This window comes from Magallana gigas, chromosome 3 (genome assembly GCF_963853765.1).
Source record: "Magallana gigas chromosome 3, xbMagGiga1.1, whole genome shotgun sequence".
In the NCBI taxonomy this organism is placed as follows: domain Eukaryota; kingdom Metazoa; phylum Mollusca; class Bivalvia; order Ostreida; family Ostreidae; genus Magallana; species Magallana gigas.
Window position 1 is genome coordinate 10,692,879 of NC_088855.1, and position 24,275 is coordinate 10,717,153.

The 24,275-nt window shown below is 31.8% G+C and overlaps 1 protein-coding gene and 1 long non-coding RNA gene across 8 annotated transcripts in view; one reads left to right on the top strand and one right to left on the bottom strand.

The window, feature by feature from the left end:
- The window catches only part of LOC105327203 (uncharacterized), a 210,932-nt gene that overhangs the window by 36,574 nt on the left and 150,083 nt on the right, over positions 1–24,275 (top strand). For 3 of the 6 annotated variants that reach the window (XM_066078482.1, XM_066078481.1, XM_066078484.1), the window contains 2 exons: positions 2,434–2,937; positions 14,390–16,068. The exons of 2 other annotated variants lie outside the window; for them this stretch is intronic. In XM_066078482.1, the coding sequence (XP_065934554.1) occupies positions 2,434–2,937; positions 14,390–15,597 (1,712 nt within the window). In that variant the 3' untranslated portion in view covers positions 15,598–16,068. Of the gene's footprint in view, positions 1–2,433; positions 2,938–14,389; positions 16,070–24,275 lie in introns of those variants that run through there. One more of the 6 variants, XM_066078480.1, reaches the window with a different exon arrangement.
- On the bottom strand, positions 5,345–8,838 carry LOC117689303 (uncharacterized). Of its 2 annotated transcripts, XR_010711796.1 has the most exons (4): positions 8,682–8,838; positions 8,483–8,555; positions 7,466–7,566; positions 5,345–6,501 (listed from the first exon to the last, which is right to left on the bottom strand). It is a non-coding gene; the product is annotated as an uncharacterized lncRNA (long non-coding RNA). The 2 variants fall into 2 exon arrangements; XR_010711795.1 differs by having other exon boundaries at positions 8,483–8,838.

Sequence of the window (24,275 nt, forward strand, 5' to 3'; positions counted from 1 at the left end):
GAGTTCCAGGGGAAGGGGTCCCTTGATCCCCCCCCTCAATTAGATATGAATTGCTTTTTATCTTTTTTGATAAACTACTATAGAAGCACATCTTTTTGTCGGGTCAAAATGTCATTTTTAAACGAAATAAAATGTCGTTAGAATTTCTTTTCGTCACATCGTAATCTGTAAAATGTATCACGTATTAAATCTATATTCATTAACATTTAGGTTAAAAAATCGTCATGAATTTAATTTCGTTGATTTATACTGCCAACAAGAATAACAAAATTTAATCCTCAACGAATATTTCTGCTTTTACAGTATTTAATTAAGACAGCTTGATGAACATTTTTATTTGGATATGAATCAACACTAAGACAGAGAAAAATTAAAAAGTCCAACTATTTCTCGTCCTAAATGGTGTGTCCAACCTCATTCCAAGCATCCCAATACCAGACGGGTATAATACAGAAACACCCAGCAGAAATTCAACTAAGTCTTGTGAAAATCCCTTCTGTGTTTAAATTCTAAAAGATATTAATAAGATTTTAAAATGTTTCATTTTTATCTTGTTGACCATTAGAAAAAATCTGAATATGAAATTCATGATTTTGAGGAGAAAGTTTTACTCAAAATACATGTAAAATTTTATTACAATGTATAATATAATGTATGAAATACACTGAGATATAAAAAGGTAGTTTATACTCTATTCGAAGATTTTTATTTATCACAATTCCCTAACTTATTCAATACTGGTATTTATAAATGCATTAAGGGTTTAAATGATAATTGATCCACTAGTATAAATAAATAAGATTTCTCTTTTGAAACACCTCATTTAACATGTGAGGATAAAGAATGCAAATATAAATTTAAAAATAAAAATTTATGGAAATTTGCATTGCAAATGACAATGAATTATCTGGATGATGATCTTGAAAAATTGTGCGAAGTGTTCCAAAAGCTTTCAATGGATTAAGTAAGAAGATATTTATTTAGATGTCAATAAAGAATCTCTGATAGATTGAATTTGCTTTTTGCAAAAATTAAAGATATATCAATTTCTTTAAAGCTTAAACCAACTTAAACTTCTTTAAGCTAATATTTCTTCGATTCTTCCTTTTTTTTTATTTTGATGCATTACTATATTAAACAGCACTCTTTTGACAAGCATAATATCAGTTGATTTTGTGTGCCAAGCTAATTAATAGTGTTTGTGTATTTGCTTTGCTTGTGTTTTGTATGCATGCTGATTTGTTATATGTGTAATGATAACTATACTTTTGTAACCGGAGTGTAACTTGGACATGGATTTGGTAATAAGAATCTTCTAAAGATTCTCGAAGTGTTTGCCATTATTTTGCAGTATTATTTTCAATTCTTATACATTTTGTAACTGCAAAAGGCTTTGAGCTTATGTTCAAATGAACACCTCGATGGCAATTAAATGCTCATATTTTCTTTGTTTTCTAAATATCCTACAAGCTAGAAGACAAAAAGAACAGAAATATGCCATTGTATTACTGTATTACTGTGGAATCATTATTGTTTGTAGGGGACCAATGTTCATGGCTTTCGTGGATAACCCTTACCTATGAATTTACATCCCAATAAATGTATACACAGTTTTTTAATACTTATTAAAATTATCCAGATCTTGCTATCAAAGAAATACGACCCCACGAACCAGGAACATTTTGGCTGCCCACGAATATTGACCCCCACAAATTAAAATGATTCTACAGTTACTGTATTAAGTAATACTTTTCAATATGCGTAGTTACTTTACAATGTATATCTATAATGGGTACCATGCCTTTCATCATGTTGTGTATTGTCAAGTAATGGGGGAGCGTGGGGTATTTGAGCTAGCTTGCTCACCTTTTTCTTTCATTTTATCTTTAAAAGGAGACAAATTCAGTTCAGTTTATTTCACTCAAAACCATTGAATGAGGAACATGAACAAAAATATATTTTTATGTATATACAAGATCACTGCAAATAGGTGAAAGTTTTTAAAGTTTTTAAGATAATTGATTTGCATTGAATATTGATAACGTAAAAGCCAAAAAAAATCAGACCAGGCAGGGGGCTTAGTCACGATTTTTTTTCATTTTTTCCTTCAATTTTTGTTGTTTATCATTACAATGCTTAATTAATGCATTTCTTATCATCAACCAAAATTTAAGTGTGTCAGTCGTAGAGTTATAAGCAAGACAATAATTTTATTCTAAGCCTGGAATTAATATTTTCCTTTCAACATTTTTAAATATTTAGAACAACAAACCTGACCTAGCTGAGCTTTGTTTTCGTTACAATGAATTGTAAACACTGTATCAAGAAGCTTATACTTGACTATGAAAAATGCTTTACTGAAGCATTGCAAACATTTAACAAGTGCATTGATACATGTATATTTCTATTTATTGTGATTGTTTTATTTTACAGACAAAAATGATGAACCACCGGAAAAGAAAATAGAAAAACTTGAAGAGCTTCTAAAGTATCTAGTTCACATACTGAAACAAGAACTTGGTGTCAGTGATCTGAAAGAGAAAGTTGTTATTCATTCAAAATCTGTCAATGAACATTTCTCTGAACTCATAAAAAATATGCATAGCGTGAGAGACCTGAATAATTATAGCCAATTGGACCCGTCCTTGGTATTTGCGTTCCTACGTAATTTTTGTGAAAGTGTAAAGCCTCCAAGCAGAGGATGGGACTATGAACCACCGGATGATGAAACACATACTGGTGCAGACATTGAAAGGATAAGATATATGTGGAACAAGTATTGTGATAATGACTTCGAGTTTAAACACCTTGATGATGTATCTAAGCGGATGAAACAAAAGTATGGAACTTTTGCAGTACATGGGGATGATGGAGAATCTCACTTAAAAAAGGATAAGAATACAGAAGGCTTTAAATTGAGGAAGAATAAAATACAAAGTAAGAATATTTTTTATTTTATTTAAAAACACTAAATTTGAGATCTGTTGAATAAGAATAGTCAGATTTTGATTTTGTTTTTACGTAAAATTTGATTAGAATTTAATTTCCCTTTTCACACTAAAACATATTTCTTGAATGTGCTACAACAAGCAACAGATGCTCTACCAGATTTATTGAAGGATTAAGATTTACATTTCACATCATTTGAATTCATGATTGCCTACATGTTTAACGTGTATCATATTATCATTTATCTTTTAATTACCACTTTCTTTATACCCCTGCAAACGAAGTTTAGGGGGTATATTGGTTTCACCCTGTCCGTCTCTCTGTCTGTCCATCTGTCTGTAGACGCAACTTTGCCCCCCCCCCCCCTATAGAATTTTTTACTACTGCATGGAACAGTCTGAAAATTTGTACAATGTTGATCACCATCTGAAGATAAGCACCTGCAATTTTTTTTAAGATCAGACAAGATTTAATGATTTTACGACAGTTTTCATTTTCCCTATTCTATATATTGTACACTGATGTTGAAAAGTAAGGGAGGTAATCCTTACAGATTTTATGAATTAATTAATAGTATTAAAACAATCTTAAATATATATTTATGTAAATACATCCAGATGGAGATTTTTTGTCTTTATGTGTTAACTAAATTTATTTTTTATAAGTATTCTATCATCTGACAGTGCAAAAATTTTGTTTGTTAATGATAAATTCTTAGGAGCTAATAAGAACATCAAAGACAAGTGTGACTGAATTCATTTGTCCCAAGGGGGCCATTATCTGAGTCATGGTTTAGATGGAGCATGTGTTAAGGGAAAATTGATAAGCTGTAAAATGGGCGGTGGTTTTGGGGCTATTTTAAAACTGTTTCATGTAAACCAAAAGTTTCTATCATTATAAGGAAATAAATAATATCATTATTATCAAAGAATTTAACTATCTTTAGAAGTTGTTTGAATTTATTAGTCAAGTAAATTGATGAAGTGACCCTATAGGGCATTAATTTAAATAAAATTCAAAACTACTGATATGAATGTAGTGTTTTGGCAATTTTAAATTTTTTTGTAACATTAAATTTTCTGTTTTTACATATTTTTACATAGTATGGTAATTATGGTAATGTTTTGGGATTTTATTAAATTCAACAAGCTCATCAAAGAAAATCATAGTCCTATGGGATCAATTTTCTGATATGGAGTTCCATTGCACCATATGAGAAAGTGAGGAAAATTTGTAACAACTAACTGCATCTGTTTAAACTCTTACTAGAAAGATATTTAAAGTTTTACCAACAGAAGAGCTTTGCTTGGCTACTGGTATTTCCATTTACTGCATTATTGTCATTTTGTTGGTTTTTCTTTTAAACAATTAAATAAAAAAAATATCATCAGATACATAAATTTGTAAATGTATTACTCTATACTGTTATACATATGTATTTACAGTGAAACTCTGACAATTTTGATTTTAATTTTTCTTTAACTAATTTTTTTTCTACAATTCTAGATTTTCTTTATTTGTATGTGTTCCAAACCTTTATCATTCAATTCAATTATTTGTCCCATTCGAAATTAGCCTTGCGGGGGTATTAGTCCCATTAGGACAGTTCTAGTTTGAGTTCCTATTATATACAGCAGGCCTAGTTATGAAACTTTTCAAAAACTGTCAATCTGATTAAAATCAGATCGTCGATCCGCTCCTTGTATTTCTATTGTCGCTTCACGAGGATCTGAAGTAACCCTGCTTGAGGTCACCTGAATCACACCTCACAGCCTACTCAATATTCAGGGTCATGAACCCTGGGGAGCATTCATTATTGTCCCCAAGAGAGACAACTCTTGAAAACATGCATTAACTATAGTCCGTTTCTTAAAGGGGCATGGTCACGATTTTGGTCAAAAATTATTTTTTCGATTTTAATGTTTACAATGCTTCAGTAAGGCATTTTTAATAGGCAACCAAAATTTGAGTGTCATTTGATGAGTTATAAGCGAGTTACAAAGCTTACAATTCTTCGCTATGTAAACAAAGCGTTTTTTTACATTTTGTATGTTGAAGTAAAAATTCCAGTTTTAGACCCAAAATAAAGGTATTAATCGTTAGAAACTGTTTATTTATGCTTTAAATGAATAATAAGATAGACAAACCAGCTTTAAAAAGATTTTTTACTGGTATATTGAACCTAGGTACACAAAAACAGGGCACGATCCTTGTTTACATGGCGAAGAATTGTGAGTTCTGTATCTTGCTTAAAACTCAATGACTGGCACCCAAATTTTATTTGGTAATTAGAAATGCATTCCTAAAGCATTGCAAATAATAAAAACAGAAAAATAAAATTTGACCAAAATCGTGACCATGCCCATTTAATCTTATTAAAATAAATAAATTGATAAAAGTTTTCAAAGTATTTTAATTATAAATAAATTAATACATATAACAATGAGTAAAAGGCATGAAAAAGGCATGAAAGAAGTACATTTATTCATCAAATATAGTAGGCGGTACATGTACCTGGTGAATATTAAATGTATATTGCTTGTAGGTACATGTACATAAATCTACACAACTACATTCAATTAATACACTGTGTTATGTAAACTGAAAAAAAAATACACAGGTTGTAAGTCTAGAGATCTTTTTTAAAATGAATTTTCTTAAAATGAAAAATAAATTAATGAAATTGCATATATCATTCTAAAAAAATCATTATACTAGTAGACACGAAGTTCAACATAAATAAAGTGATACATTAGATGAATAGGATATAATGTACAGCAATTTAAGATTTAGATGTCATTTTTCATATGAAAGGTAATTAAAACTCCATACCATTTAAACAATGAAAAGAATGTGTTTTATTGGTGTAAGTTTCATTCAAATGTTGCTTTTTTTTATTAATAATATCATTTATGATCACATCGAATCAGTTTACCTTCTTTTCTATGAATCATTTTCTCAAAGAAGTGTTATTTTCATACTTTATATTATTTTTAAACAAACATAAGACTCGAGCTTTGTTTACATAACAATAAATTCTTACCCCTGTATCTCTTTTATAACTTGACTTCTAACATTCAAATTATGGTCAATTATTCAAAATGCGCAAGTATATCATTTTATGCATAAAGAAATTGAAATCAAAATTTTGATCTAAAATCGTGTCCAAGTCCCTATAAAAAAAACTTGAATAAAATAGTAAGGCTAAATTCCAATTTAAAAAAAATAGCTGTTTCCAAAAATGTTACATGTATATGAATATGTTATATAAAAACATATGTTAGATGGATGGGTAGGAAAAATACAAATTAAGTGCACTCGATAAAAAGTTTGCTGGTATTCATTATGTGAACACAATTCATCCAGTAACATGTAAAGTTATGCAACATAAATAAGAATGTTATGAATGATGTGTATAGAACAAATTCTTCTGTGGTTGGCTCCATAAATCTTGAAAAGATGGTGTGAGTTGGTAAAAAGGCAGAATAAGGTTCCATTCTAATCCTCATGCATTCCATTCAAGAAATATTCATTAATGTCATGGTCTGGAAACTAAAATAGAATAAAAATAAAGTGTTAAGAGAATTACATGTAATTTTCCAAACATTGTGCATGCACTCATCAAATACTTACATGTATATATTCAATGACGTTATTTATGGAATGTGCAATTACTAACAATGTAATCTTTTCTAATATTGTACATACATGTATTACATCATTTTGCCACTAATTTTAAACCCAGCTGACAGTTTCTTTTTGTTATATATAGAGCGTCAAAAGATAGTTGCATCATGTGCATGTACTTTCAGTAATTTTAAAAGCCGTAAAAACATTTCAGTACTACAAAACACTTTAGATTTGTCAAATGATTTTACAAATGTAATATGTACTAAAACACCTGTAAGTCATAAGTGATATATACTTTTTAAAGCAGTACAATGTATCACTTATAAGACAACATCAGGAAACCTGGCTCAATCAATTCTGCACACACATGATAAATGTAATGAATGTGTAACTTCAATGGTGTAACTTCAAAGATATTTAGATATCCAGTGGACAGAAAGATATTAAATATATTAAACAAAGAGCAAAGTCACAAACACTTATGTAACACTTATGTAACATATGATTGTCTGTATGAGTTTCAACTATCAACATTCTATGTACCCCAAAATATGATTGCGTCAATAACAAAAACTAATCTGAAAAACATATTTCCAGCATAAGAAATTCATGGGATTTCTGCAAATCACATTTTCTCAGAGAGTGTAAAACACATCTCTTAAAGTTTATAATATTTTCAAACTCCTGGTATTCCTTTCAGAGGTTCCCACCCCTTAAAATACAGATAATCAAGCATATTTGCAACAAGATGCCCATATAAACCTTTCCCTTTTACACAAGACATTGTAGCTATTTAGATGACCTTGCTTAGCTTTCAATCATCTTAAACCAAATATATCTACATATGGAAGACAAGTTGTAAGTTTATTACATGACAAAGAAGTACCTTCTGGGCTTCAGCAGACATGACTGGGTCATTAGCAATATCAAATTGACAATAGTTTCTATATTCCCGATCTTCAGATCATCTGGAAGCCGCAGGTAAATCTGTAGATTAGAAGAAAAAAGATACACTAGCTATCATTACAAAGCTAAATGCTGTCATTATCAAAACAAAAGGGTGTGTCCTAGATTACAATTTTTATGGGCACATGCAGTATCTGAGACATGGTCAAAACATTACCATGATAACAGCTATAACAACTCCTTAAGTGGGAAATGACATATAACTATAAAATTTGTTATGGCTTTTCATACTCTCTCTCTCTCTCTCTCTCTCTCTCTCTCTCTCTCTCTCTCTCTCTCTCTCTCTCTCTCCATGATCTCTCTCAACATCTTTGTCAGCAATATTTTTAGTGCAATGTGGCATTATTGAAATATATATATGGTTCAATCATGGAAGCAAGAAAATCAATAACAATTACATGTACATGTACACTGTAAATACTCTCTCTCTCTCTCTCTCTCTCTCTCTCTCTCTCTCTCTCTCTCTCTCTCTCTCTCTGAGTCTATCTCTCTCTCATACTCTCAATCGTATAATGTTATATTTACATAACAAATGCAGACCCTTGATTCATAAACACTCTCATCGTTAATAGATAAATAAGACATAAAGTTAACAGTTTGAATGAGATACAGATATCAAAACCACATGTACAGTGTATACATTGTACGTGTCGAGGAAATTCTGTATGGAAATGACTGAAAGCATGATTGATACAAACTCAAAATTCTAGGAAAAACATACAATATTTTTTAACGTATGCTACATAACAATATGTGTTAAAACTGACTATAATACACCTGCATTCACATTTCATACTAAAACATGTCTTTCAAGTCACATTTCATCAACGACCATTAATTATCGACATTTTTGTAACATGTGTAGTAGACTTAATGCATTGTAGGCTTTTGAAAGAGTTTTTGAGTAGTTTAACAATGTAAGTAAGTATGTTCTTACCGACGAATGACTACTCCTTAGCACGTTTTAGATTGTTGACAAAATCGAGGATTGCTGTTCAGACTGTTTCATGCTGAACAAAATTTAACGAGATAAGGCTAATCACCCCAAACTTCGACTTCACATTAATAAACAATTCTTCTGCAACTTTAAATAATTTAAAAGCTTGCCAATATAAGAAACAAAAACTTTTACTTACTTTTTCCATTTAAACTCCTCTCTCGATTTTCACGAGTATGAGACTGGTCTCGTTAAAATCCCGAGATATACGAAGTTTTGACTTTCTCGGGTTTTTTCATTCTTTCGAGAATATAAAAACCAGAAAGGTTCCGATTATGCTAATAAGGCTGTGAGGTGTGTGAATAAAATCTAAATAAAAACTAAACAAACTTTCGAAATTTTTGTGTGTGTGTGGTTTTTTTGTTTTTGTTTTTTGTTTTGTTTTTTTTTGCATTCGATGTCAGCGACCTTTATTTTAAAATCTATTTGAAGCATCGTTGGTCTCAGAACGATAGATAATCGATCATCCTCGACATCTCATAAATATATATATATATATATATATATATATATATATATATATATATATATATATATATATATATATATTCACATATAAAATGCAAAAATAACTTCTCAGTGTCTGGTTTTTATTTTTATTATATTGATACCTTTAATTTAAAATCGATTTGAAGCATCGTTGGCCTCAGAACGATAGATAATCGATCATCCGCGACATCTCATATATATATATATATACAGACCCTGAAACGTACTACTACACCAAAAAAGCGTGCGACTTTCGTGCGAGAAACGTTTCGTGTAAACCGTTTAGCGTTTCGTGTAAACCGTTTAGCGTTTCGTGTGAATCGTGAAGCGTTTCGGGCAAAGCGTGTAAATCGTTTCGGGCAAAGCGTGCGAGAACCGTGTGAAACGTTCATCAGATTTCATTCGGAACTCTCTGACAATTTAATTGTTTCAAAATAGCGCTTGTGTTAAACATTACTTTAAACTGTTTGTGATTGGCAAAACTCATTTGTAGATATTCTCGTGAAAAAAATCTATAAGAAATGATATACTTATCATTTTACAAAATTGAATTCATTTTTAACAAACAAAAGAAAGGTACGCGTATTGAAAGAAGACTAGTTACTGAGACTATTCGGCTGTGTACAACCAGCACACATAACCTCGGACATCGGGTAAGACCTGCACCTGGCTGAACCTGTCAATCAAACTCTGTGTATTCGTTTTCATTGGATGGTCACGCGTCTTTTCTTTTGTCAATAGCCAATAGAAATTTAATGACTTCAAGGTAGTCAAAATCAGTATTTGTTGATACACACAATTTAAATGATAGATTATTTAACATTAATTTGAACAAAAGTAAATGTAAACATAGAAAGAAAATATACTGTTCGTTTCTATGAAATGCGGGAAGTAAATTCTTCTGAATCCCGATTAAAAATATTTCTACAAGTTATTATTTTAATTATTTAATCTCTGATAACAGAAAACAACAAGTAATTAACACATTGAAATTTTCCTAAAATGTACACATGCAATTAATTATTATGGGAATCTATATGCATGGTACTTAATTCAAATAGATTATGATAGATATACTGTACGCCGTTATGCGGGGCGTCGGTTATGTATACGAATATTGAGACAAAAATTTAAATCATTTCTATTTTTTGTTCTTTCCGAAATCCGAAATAGTAATGACAACTTTCTTTATTGTTTAATCGATTTATTTTTTTCTGTGATTCTATGTACGGAACATTTATTTACGCGAATGATACGACATAAAAAAAAAAATAATCGGTTGTTTTATAGCATTTTTCTAACTTATGTGTCTGACTAATTTTATTTTACATAACTTTCAAAATTATCAATGTAAATAATTACAGGCTTATTTATTGTTAGTATTTTTACATCGTATTCTCTGAAACCAATAAAAATACTAATATGAGAAGAAAAAAACAAATCCCGCCGAATACTGAAAAACCGATTTCAGTTTGTAATCATACGGATTTTATTTTTGGTATTGAATATTGTGTTACGGTAACTTTTTTCTCTGGAATTTTTATTATCTACGGCACTAATAAGAATCATGGATATTTCTTTTGAGCAATAAATATATTTATAGAAGTAGTATATTTGGCTAATTCTGTGAATAAAAATTTTTTGCTTTAAATATAAGTACCAAATTAATTTTATTAATCAATTCAATACTTATGTACATATATGTTTCTAATATCTGAATTTCTATTATTTCGTGTTTTCTTAAAATTAATTCTTACAAACAGATTCAGGGTAAAAATCCGAGAGCACCCGAAACGATCAGGATAAAAGCGTGTCCAAAGCGAGTAAAAAGCGAGCAAATCGTTTCGTGCGAGAATCGTTTCGTGTAAACCGTTCAGCGTTTCGTGTAAATTGTTTAGCGTTTCGGGCAAAGCGTGCAGCGTTTCGTGTAAACCGTTCAGCGTTTCGTGTGAACCGTTTAGCGAGCGTGTAGCGAGCGTGCAGCGAGCGTGTGGTGTAGTAGTACGTTTCAGGGTCTGTATATATATATATATATATATATATATATATATATATATATATATATATACACACACTGATAAGTTATTTTTGCATTATATATATATATATATATATATATATATATATATATATATATATATATATATCCAAATAAAGTATAAATCCAGCAATATATATTTTAATTAAAAAAAGAACAACGTTTTGCGATAGGTGTTGTGTTATATATGTATGAAAACATTCAGAACACCGAAATAAACTCAACTAGTTTCATTATTTATAATCAGGAGTTTTGACAACATGGACAATATTTCACACAAATACACATACATACAAATTCATAGTTCTCTTTGTGACATCATAAAGCACTAATATTATGTAACGTTATATAGTCGAATTGATTATGACCTTAGATATAAAGATAATCATTAAGTACGGGAAATTCAAATTCTCCATACAAATAATACAAATATATTAAATTATTGCAAGAAACGGTTTTTATCTGACACATAATTTAATTATTAGGCATTTAAGGTATACGTTTACTCACAATGAAAAAAAATTCCACTGATGATAATGAAAAACCATCTATTGTGTGTGAAAGACCTATCATGGTAGTGCTATTTTTCACTTTCAAAAAAGTAGGTCAATGACCTACTTTTTGAGATAATGGCCATTGAATATTTTTTGAAAATTTAAGAAAAATCCCCGAAAATTTAACACTATGATTGAGATTTTTTTATTTGTGAAAAAAATTTAAATTGCTTAATTCTTTTAAAAATGAAATACAGTTTATGAATGGCAGTGACACTAAACAGACACAAAGCATTAAGTTTTCATTCTCAATTTTTATGAATATTCCAGTCCGAATTTCCTCTATCAGTTTTCAAATTCCTACACTTTTTTGATTTAATTTTACAAAAAACTGAATGATGATAATACCAAAACATTTATAGCATTAAACTAGGTATATTGACCATACTCTGCAGGCATAAAAGTTATATGAGGTAAATGATCAACATTTTGAGATAAGGTGTCTTTTATCATTTTTAAGCATTTTTCAACATTTTTGTAGTGTGTGCCATTCAAATATCTAAACGAAAAAGTGAGATAAAACCAACAGAAAATATGCAAAATTATGTTGACTAACATATAAAATCTTAACTTAGAATATTACAGTACTACCAAAAATATCTAAGTGAAAAACAAAATCTGAAATGTTAGTCCGAATTTCCTCTGTTTTGAAAATGTCCAACTTTGTTTGAGCTTAATTCCATAATATAGTAAAAATATAGAATGGTTTGTCAATAATAATTCATTTCATAAATACTTTTTGTGTTTAGAACAAATTTTACTCATGATATTGAACTTTATAACAATTCGAATTTGAGAACTCAAACCCTGAGTAAACAATATCATTAAAACATGCTTATATTTTTGTAAATGAAAAGTTTTTCTTTTGCCTCAGGTTCTTTTTCTATGTATCCCTCAGAAACTTGTTATTAGGGAAAATGGTAAAATTTGGATTTTTATTCGTGGCACAGCTCCTTATATGTTCACTGATTTTCTGTCGGTATACGGTCATCCTGTATCTCAAGGTGTCTCCTGTCATTGAAAGTAAGCGACAAAGCCCTTTTCTAAAATGTAACCTTACCAGAGCATCGTTTTCAGTAAAAAACAGGAACCACCCTTCATAAAAAAATGCGACAAACCCAGATGTAGTACCACTATGTCCATATTTGACAGAAGGGTCTACATTTCATTTCAAAACCGGAAGCGATTTTTCAATCAAATCCTCCATGTTATGTACCAGTTCAAACCTTATCTATGTTGCGGTGAAAATTATATAGGTCAGACAGGATAATGAAACTATAGTTGAGTTTATATCGGTGTTATACGTGTGTGGATTTATACTATCCAAATAAATATTTATACATGTATAAGTATTTTAAGATAGGTAAGCAAACCGCGCTTTCGCCCCCATTATGCGTCATTTGAATTTATTTGACTGTATATATAACTAAATCGATACTATTAGTTATCCATGTCCAATCAAGGATGTACAGGGATTTACCCCGGATTGTATTCCATACACCTTGAGGCTGCAGGTATTAATCTTCAAAGTTGGCTAAAACAGTATTTTCGTTGTAAAATAGTATATTTCTGCAAGGTATTGGCCTAGTGTAGATATCCATTCAGGACTGGTCTAACCCTGAAAAAATATGATAGTTTGATTAGTTTTGTTCATGGAACAAATGAAGAATATATCTGTAGGGGCACCCAGGCCGTGGGGTCGAATTTTGAAGAAGAAAAAAACTTATTGAAACTAATTTTTTTCATAATGTTCCATATTTACACAAAAAAGTGTAAGCTACAAGTAAAAGCAATCAACCGCAATAAACTGGCGTATATGTCGTGTAAAATTCAGATTTGTAATCAGCAAAAAAAAAAGGGAAACGGGGTAATGTTCAATCAACAGTTTAAGTTCAGAAACGTCAAGTATGTCATTGAGGAAGTGCAATAGGAATTTAAGATAAATAGACTTTCAAATAGACTTTCAACAGTCTGTTCAAATAGACGTATGAGGTTTTTTTTATTTTGCATATACATGTTTATCTGTGAAAAACCATCGTTTATAGTATTTATCTAAAACAGAAAATGAGATATATCTTGTTATTTCGATTATTTTAGAATTTTGTCAAATCAGAGAAACACACTCAAATTTGGGAGAAAAAAATGCCCTTTTCACGTTGGGAATGGGCCGAATATAAAATTCACAATTGGAATTGATTTGATCCGAATATCAAGACACGAGTATCTGATTTGTTTTGCTTGTGTACATGCCGATACGTTCGTATACGTTTAGATACATTTAATATCAGGAACTGATGTGCTCTGTTACGATTGGGCATGATTGTACATGTTATGGCAATTCTTTTCTCGATCAAGATGGAAGATGATCACAAAGTGACCTACACTTTCACCCTGATTAATACTTAACATGGGACAAGACATGTTAATGATTTGTCTTGGGTTATAAGTATAATGTTTAGCATGGTTATATCTAAGCATCACCAATAAAGGAAGAGCCAAGACTGCTTAGATAATTTCAATATATTTTTAATCAATACATTTTACAAAAGTTCAAATAATTGCAAGTTCATTTTAAAATGTTTTTAGTAATGAGTGAATTGTACTGTTTATGTAAAAGTAGCATTTTATTTAAATAAAACACACAGAAAATAAAAACAATCACAGAGTACTCTATTAGCCCTCGATTAATTGACTAGTCTCTTGAAGAAAAAATTAGCATTCATAGTATATATACTTGTACTTGATGTAACACTTCTTATTTTGAAGGTATAAAGCTAAATCCAGATTGCATAGTGGAGAAAGGCATTGTCATTACAGAAAGAATAACCACAGCATTGAAAATTGTTAAATCAAAGAATGTTGTGATTTTAAAAGGTGTGATTGGGTGTGGCAAAACACATGCTTTAAAGGCAATTCAAAACCACTTTCAAGGAATAGACTGGGAGACGGCATGGATGGACTCTAAGAATTTGCAAGGGGAAATGTCTTATGAAAAACCAACAATCCTTCTCTGTGATAATCTTTTTGGAAAATTTGGGAGAAGTGTATTTGCACAGGATACTCTTAACCAAACCGAAGAGGTTCTGAAAAAAATTGAAAAGTCTGAACAAACAAAAGTTGTCATTGGAATTCACACACACGTTTATGATGAAGTCAAGAAAAAAATGAATCTAAATTTTCTCCATCAAAAGAACATAACAGTTGAAATGGATAATCTCTCAGAAGCAGAGACATTGTTGATTTTTAAAAAACAACTAGAAAAGGGACATTGTAAAAAGGATTTTAACTGTTGGTTTAAAAGTGTAGGATTTCAGTCAGTGTTGGACAAACTATCAAAGAACCAAGGTCACATTGGAGGTCCTTTCCTGAGTCTGATGTATTGTAATCATCATGAGTTTTTCTCTGAAGAAGCCTTTTCTGTCAACCCAGTCCAGACATTGTTACAGCACTTCCAAAGAATGAAGCATGATAATCGTTCACTTTACAGCTGCCTTGTTTATCTGATGTGTGTTCAACAGCACAACTTGAATGAAGAACCAGAGAAATGGGCTGGGGAGATCAGTGTAGATATAACAAAACACGCTCTTGAAAAGATTTCCAATACAAATGCCTATGTTCTAGTTGAGACCCAAGCAGCAACTCTTGCTCATGATATTTTGACTATTGTCTTATTTCGATTTGCAGCAGAAAATGAAGAATATTTATTACCAGTAGTTATGAATTCTGAATTGGATATGATGCTCCAGCTTTGGAGACCTCCTGCTGGTACCCCGGATAATGATTTTGAATGTGATTTTATGGATGTAAATAAAAATGTTAAATATAGAACAATAGGAAAGGAATTTGTCTATCGGTATGCATCCAACTATAGAGAAAATGAAATGTTGCATCCTTTATTTGCAATAGATTTTGTTAAAAGGAAATATGCTCTTTATTCAAAACACCCACCTAAACATAAGAAAAAGTCAAACTGATATGGTGTTTCCTTGAGAAGAAATATATTGAAAATGACTTTATGGTGTTAACTACCATCCTAATATTTTTCGCTAAAATATATTTTTTGTGTACATATTTAGAGGGGGGAAATGGAAAGACATCTTTCTGGAATTTGCATTGCCTGTCTATTTACATAGACAACTGGATAAATAAATTTGCTAGAATTGATGTTTTCTTTTTTGTTTTAAGCTCACCTTAGCTAGAAGCTCACATAACTTTTCTGATCTCTTTTATCCGAAATTTGTCTTTTTGTCCGTAAACTTACGAAGTTTTCAACTTCTCTAGAATCACTTGGCCAACTTCAACAGAACCTGGCGCAAAGCATCATTGAGAGAAAAGCCATGCCCACTTTAAAGGGGAGTTAATTAAGATATGTTGAAAAGGACTGTATATGATACGAGTTAAATTTGCTCCCACAATTCGCCACTTTTTTAAAGTGTTTCTGGTACAATGTAATTTTATGGGTTTTTTTTTATAAGAGTTGATGTAAAATATATTTTAACTATTTATTTGATTTATTTGCACTCACTGGCAGTATATGACGTCAGAACTGACGCCATTTCTATAATTCACTCAAAATCAGTTAAAAATTGACATTTTTCTTAACTGTTTACGAATGGGAAATAAAGAGCGCATGCTCGATCAAGGAAACTTTTTTAATCACTTATTTGTCTTGGCTAGATATATCTCTGATTAAATTATTTTGTTATACCCCCCGCAAACGAAGTTTGGGGGGGTATATAGGAATCACCTTGTCCGTCCGTCCGTCTGTCCGTCCGTCCGTCTGTCCGTCTGTCTGTTCGATTCGTGTCCGGTCCATATCTTTCTTATGGAGAAACATTAGAAGTTCTTACTTCACACAAAGATTGCTTATGACCTAAGGGTGTGTCATGACCTTGAACCAAGGTCATTCGGGCAAGGTCAAGGTCACTGGCAGAAAAAGTGCAAAATTCGTGTCCGGTCCATATCTTTCTTATGGAGAAACATTAGAAGTTCTTACTTCACACAAAGAATGCTTATGACCTAAGGGTGTGTCATGACCTTGAAGCATGGTCATTCGGGCAAGGTCAAGGTCACCAACAGAAAAAGTGCAAAATTCGTATCCGGTCCATATCTTTCTTATGGAGAAACATTGGAAGTTTTAACTTCACACAAAGATTGCTAATGACCTAAGGGTGTGTCATGACCTTAACCCAAGGTCATAAGGTCAAGGTCACTGACAGAAAAAATTGCAAAATTCGTGTCTGGTTCATATCTTTTTAATGGAGAAACATTGGAAGTTCTTACTTCACACAAAGATTGCTTATGACTTAAGGGTGTGTCATGACCTTGACCCAAGGTCATGTGGACAAGGTCAAGGTCAATGGCAGAAAAAAGTGCAAAATTCTTGTCCGGTCCATATCTTTCTTATGGAGAAACATTGGAAGTTCTCAGTTCACACAAAGATTGCTTATAAGCTAAGGGTTTGTCATGACCTTGACCCAAGGTCATTTGGACAAGGTCAAGGTCACTTGCAGAAAAGTATAAAACTCGTGTCCAGTCCATATCTTTCTAATGGACAAATATTGGAAGTTCTTAATTCACATCTAGAATGCTCATAACCTGAGAGTATGTCATGACCTTGACCAAAGGTCAATTGAGGAAGTTCAAGGTCATTGTAAAAAAAAATCGGGCTCAGTATACCAATAATTCAAAATGTTTATATTAAGTGGCTGCTTGACATGTGGAATTTCGTTTGATTCGAGTCATGTTTGTTAACATAAGGATGCAAATGTCCTCATGCATTAACAGTTAACTTGAACTAAAATGGAATTTAAAGAATAGAAATTGGTTTCTGTACTCATATAAGCATTAACAGTTTTAAAAAATAGAGCAGTTGTTATTTATAGAAAATGGACGATGAAATAGATTCATCCAATATTTTCTATAATAGAAAAAATACATGAGTTATGATTTTTCTTAGCGGGGGGTATCAATTGTGAGCTTGCTCACAGTACCTCTAGTTTGTTCAAGCATGTGCTCTATATTTTCTGAAAGAAAAACTGCTTGGAAACAAGCTGTTATATGCTAAAAATGCAAAAATGGCGGGAAAAGGTCATATTTCAAAATTGTGGGCACTTGAACCAAAATTAATATTATGTAAACACATTATATAAATAGTGCCTGTTTGGGAGGGTAACAGTTGAAATTGACACCCCTAGAAAACCATTGTCAACCGACGCGAAGCGGAGGTTGACAATGGTTTTCGAGGGGTGTCAGTTTCAACTGTTATCCTCCCAAACAGGCACTATTTATTTTGTTATACTTAATGTCTTAATATTTAAGAAACTGTTACTGCTTTTATAGAGGAATAACGTGAATTCTACAGCGAACCGTACGCGCATAATTTTCGCGCATGTAACAATTTACCGTTGCTAAGTGCGTTGCTAACGCTGAGGGTAATAGAAAGGATTATGAACTGCGTCTTAACCAATCAGATTTCAGTATTTAACATGAAAGTATAACAATACATAATATCTGTACAAAGAATTACAGTAAAATGATGATGTTCATTTTAGGGGCCATTTTAGGCCATATCCTATAAAGTCCGTTGTTGATACTTTGCAAAAATCTTCTTATAAATCATTTGGCCAGAAAAGCGTTAACTATTGCCGTGGAAGTATATTCAGATAGTGTAGATTCATGTTAGTTAGAATCATGATCCCGGGAGGTAAGTCGAGGCAATAACAAGGGAATACTTTTTACATAGGAATATGTGAAGAAAAATCTTTTTAAAGAAAATTTTGCTATCACTTGTGTGGAAGCATTGTAATATGAATCCAGGATTGTTCAAATCATGATCACCAGGGTTGGGGTGTGGCCACCGTAGGGGTTGCACATTACATAGTAATATAAAGATGAAAATCTCAAAACCTAACATCCAAAAATGCGGTAACTTGTGAGGAAGCATAGTCAGCTAGCATAGGTTCAAGTTTGATTAAATCGTTATTCCGCATGGGCAGTTTATGTTCATAAATGGAGGTGTCAAAATTTTGCATTGGAAGATAGAGAGAATCAAAGTAAATTTGGAGACGATATTTCATTAGGCCTAGTGATTTGGTGTAAACGAATATCGCATTCAGAAGGGGAACATTTAGAACCCAAGGCGCATCGGGGTTTTTTTACCGGGTTTTCCAATGGTGATGCTTAAAGGGGCATAGTCACGATTTTGGTCAAAAATTATTTTTTCGATTTTAATGTTTACAATGCTTAAGTGAGGCATTTTCAATAGGCAACCAACATTTGAGTGTCATTTGATGAGTCATAAGCGAGTTATAGAGCTTACAATTCTTCGCTGTGTAAACAAAGCGTTTGTTTACATTTTGAATGTTGAAGTGAAAATTCCAGTTTTAGACCTAAAATGAACGTGGTAATTGTTAGGAACTGATTATTTATGCTTAAAATGAATAATAAGATAGACAAACCAGCTTTAAAAAGATTTTTTACTGGTATATTAAACCTATGTAAACAAAAACAGGGCACGAGCCTTGTTTACATGAGGAAGAATTGTAAGCCCTGTATCTTGCCTAAAACTCAACGGCTGGCACCCAAATTCATTTGATCATTAGAAATGCATTCTTGAAGCATTGCAAATAAAAAAAAAAAAAGAAAAAGAAAAATTGACTAAAATAGTGAAAATGGCGGGCGGGTGGCTGCAAAAAGGGTACCCTTATTGTACGGATAACTCCTCCTTCAGTTTTCAAGATAGGAAGTTGTTCTTTTGTAGATCAACTGTACATATATGAGAGGTGTGCATATTGCTAGGATTTTGATTTCTGATGAACAAAATACCAGCTGTTGAACTTAATCATTTTCTCGCAGAATATTGCATATAGGGTACCCCTATTGTACGGATAACTCCATGCCGATGAGCCTCCTGTTTAATATAATGTCTTGATATTGAGTTAATGTATTTTTTTTTAGCAAATATAGTCTCTCCAAACTTTTGTTCAGCTTTCCGAAGAAAGTCAAAGGAAACCTTTACTATTCATTTCTGATAGTTTTTAGTGCATTTATTAATGTGCTTAAAAAAGATAAGTGATTTTCCAGTAGTATTTGCTATATAACTCCTTTGATGTAATCACTTTTGTCGAGTAAAACACACGTTTTGTATTCTAATCAGATTTTTAAAAAATAATTATGCCTTTTCAGGCCTTTTAATGTGTTTAATGCTTTGCGTTCCAATGCGCAAAAGTTGTCAGTTGTTTTACTGATTTTCATTGATGACTAATCAAGTTTCGTTTTTGTCAATATAATTTTGTATGGAAGTGTTCATCATGCAGGTTTTCATGCAAAAAGAATGTATATTGTCGTCATTATTTCGGTCGAAGAACATGTATATGATACTACCTGTAGAATAAGACCTAATTTGTTTTATTTATGGTGAAAGATTTTTGAATATTATTCATACTAGACTTCGTCATAATTGTGTACTTAAATAGTGATATATTTCGTTGTAATATTACATGTACATGTGTATTAATAGTCAACTCTGGTCGTGTGGTAAGCTCGAAGACACTTGCCATTATTTTTCTCTTGTAACAAATATAAAGAGGCCAAAGATGTTCTGCTTTATGAAATTTTCAATACTGTAAATATAAATATTTTTAATACTTTTGTCCTGCTTTAGGGCGACAGCGCAATCAGTGTCAGCGAAAACAAACATTTATTTTCTTTAGTTTATCGTTTTATCAAAGACACAAAAGAATTTAGTTAATGTTTGTACGTAATTAAATGTTTTTTATAGAACTGTCATATGATCTGTTGACTTTACATGTTGTGTAGACACACATTAGGTGTATTGTATTATATACTTGTATTGGGAGAGGGCGATGTAAGTTTTTGAACTTGTGCCCAATCCCAGTTATAATTTTGTACAATAAAAATATGTTCAAATCAAATCATATATCTGCATTTTAATTTTCTGGCGAATTTATTGAAATCGCGCTTTACTTGCTGTTTAACAAGATGAGGGGTAGGTGATGGTACACCCTTAAGACCTTTAACCAGAAGTAAGTATCTCTTATCACTGAGATTAAACACATATATGCCCTTTATTTTTTTAAATGACCGGTGTATTTTGTATTTATATTTTGTGTTTTGATTAAAACGGCGAGTCATTCTGTAGGTAAATGAAGACGGACAACAAACTAATTCTTAATCTCTGTGAGGGGCTTAAAGAAACTGAACTCCAATCAAATCACAAGGCATATGCATTATTTTTATTTAAATTCTAATTTTATAGCACGCACAATTTTATACAATATATGTAAATCGGAAATTGAAAGCAATGGGTTATTGTTCATTGGTTTAAAAACAATTATTAAACATGTTATGAATGAAAGTTGAGTTTGCCGTAATGTCCAATGTGGTACACTGTCACATAGCTGGTTGAGTACATGTATATTAGGAAATGTGTTCAATACGGGCGGATTATTTTTATCCTTTTACCCTCTTTTGTTTGGCTAAGTAAGAGCGTGATCTGTGGATTTTTTGTGGAACGTATATTTAGTTTGAAATCCAAAAGTTTGCAAGCAAAACCTTCCTTCGTTTTCTGGTCTTTTCTTTGAATTAAGTTTTCGACGCTTCTGCCGCTGGGGTGGATTTTCCGATGACATTAATGGTTTTCCCTTAATTTCACACAGCTTGTTAATGGCAAGACCAATTTTATCGTCCATGAATTAGACTGACGAATTGAAAATCTTGTCTATACATTTCCTGATTTCTTGGAATTCCTTGTTGATATTTGAATCTCCCAGCTCCCAAGTTAGGGCGACATTTAGGGTAGGTACATACGATAAGGCTTGCATTACAAGTCTTAAAACTAAAGTTCTTGCCTTATCTTGTATACACCCTTAATATATACGTTTTGCAAGCTTTACAAGTCAAACTTATGAATAGAGCACTGCTCAATTTCCTAATACAAAACTTAGCTAACCTTTGTATCATAGCCAATGAAAATAATTTACCCTAATGTTAATATATATATCAAACCGTACACGTGGGTAGACTTGGGTGACTACATGCTATAATGGCTGCGTTTACGGACGAAGCAACCGAGAAGTTATGCTGTCTGTGGGAGGAGGAGGAAAGCCATACAAAATCTTTAAAGACGCTAGGGTCTTCTAGGAACAATTTTTGCACCAGTGGATTTTGTTTACCTTGCTCAGCTCATCTTTGAACACAAAGACGTGTCCATACGCTTATTTTTATCCTTTTTCTCTTTTTAATAAATTTCATTCCAGTGATTTTGCCCTTCATTTTTTTGTAATGTTTAGAAAAAACAAAAACACTTGGGAATAATGGAAATGATGTTTATAATCATGTAAGGCTTGCCTTAACGTATGGACACTAGAGACGTAAGGCTTGCAAAAACGTAAGTTTTAGACTTGTTATGTTCTTATTCACCAGTTCAAACGAACATAAATTATTTATAAATAAAAACTCAAACACATATGTAGGAACTGCAATTCAAAATTTTTACAACAAGTATGTTATTTAATCTTCTGGTTCATAATCAACATTCTACAATATAAAAAATAAAACATTAGAAACATGTACACGGCAAACGTAAAGGGAGGGGGGGGGGGCTGTTGCACGTAAAGCAGCGAAACCTCGAATGACTTTAAGGGGGCTGGGGGTGGCTGCCATTTTAAACAATATTGATCTCCTTTAAAAGAAGAGCTCTATATAAAGATAATGGGAAATGATGAAATTTTACATTATAATAAATGAAATTTTTCTTTATCAAATAGTAGTTGAGAGCTTCAGAAATCGCATGTAAAATGTTCAAATAAATCTGGTTTTATATTATATTATATGTTGACCCCCCAGCCTCCTTAATTCCCTAATACCTGGACACAGGTAAACTACCTGTTCCGCACGAGTACACTTAACCCCGTATACTCGTCAATAAGCCAATCGACATCGTTATATACTATAAATAACACCGGAAACAATAACAACACGTGTTTCCCTTACCATTTATAAATATATTAAGTTCCTGATTGTACGATGTATCACGTTACTATATTTTTCCAAACGTACTTCTTAAGCTTTCATGATGAACAATTTCTTAAAATATTATATTGACAAAACAAAACTTGAATTGGAATACTTCATTGGAATGTGTAAAACAACTGATTTAAGGTGGCTCTATACAGCACTATTTGATGACGCAGTATGCAGTACAGTACCGATCAGACCCAACCTAGCAGAAGGTAAACACCAACTAAACCCTGGGTTTACTTTCTGGGTTTAGTCTGGGCTTACTTTGGGTTTACTGGAGTAGACCCAGAGTAAACCCAAAGTAAACCCAGGGTGGACACAGAGAGTAAACCCAGCCAAAAGTATATCCCTGAAAGCAGACGCTAACTGTGTATTCGGAATATACAAGGGGTAGGAATTACAGGCAGTAAAATAGTAAGATTAAAATACTAGTCTGCTTCACACTTCAGTGTACAGAGCTCAAAAGCAATTTCAAAATACTCAGAGTAAACCCCGAGTGGACCCAAATTTTCAAAAAGTAAACCCCGAGTAAACCCAAAAAGTAAACCCTGGGGTTTAGTTGGGGTTTATTCTGGTGTTAGGTTGGGTTTGATTGGTACTGTATTTCCAGTACTGACCGATATAAACTGGGGCTATTTTTATGGGAACCGCTATTTTGAAAATTTTGTTCAAGAGGTATAGTGTACTTAGTATACGATTTCGCCTAAAATATAGTACTTTTGCAAATATCAGAAATTTTCAATATTATTCAATATTTCGTGTCAATACTGAAAATTAGAGAAATATTTCAATAAGTGACTTTTCTAATACAATCATGGATACAGCGATATATATTTAAAAGACATGCATTGAGTAGTGGTAACGACGATGTCATTTTGATTTTGTGGTCGCTGGATCGATTTCACCAGGTAGTAACTATTTTTTCACTTAATTGAAGCATGATAAGAATAGTTTAAATTACATGTTGTATCTAATCGGAATATGGAATAATGGAGTATTTTTTTTCTTCAAATTATCATGTTTAATTCAGGTTGAGTATGACTGAGCACACCCAATATAAACAAATCTATACTTGTATTCTATATACAGCTGTAAACTTAGATTAATTGCATTTTGCTGGATGTTACATGTATCACGGTTCAGAATATCAACTGATAATAAACACAGAGCTTTATATTCATTTCTCGATGCAGATGTCCCGAATTTATGACTAATCAGTTGTTATAGACACCATTACAAAAGCAGTATAGTACTATGTTTTGAAAATCATATTGCAACAGGTACCTGAAGCTGTATTTAGTAACAGGTACTTTCCGTTCAGACACAGGTGTAGGCGAAATGATGGGACAAGGCGCTATACCTCTTTTAATATATTTAATTTGATAATAAGAAAATTCATTATTTTAGGTAAGATGTTTTAAATACAATTACACTTGTAAATACCGTATTATTTTAAAGATATAATGTTTATATCATTCATGTAGGTATATTTCTCTCAGGTTGGGATACATAAATCTTATAAATTAATTTTCCCCTTTATTTATATGACTTAGTTTTGCATTAAAGTGAATATATTTACTTATATAGGTATCTAATGAAATATGTATGT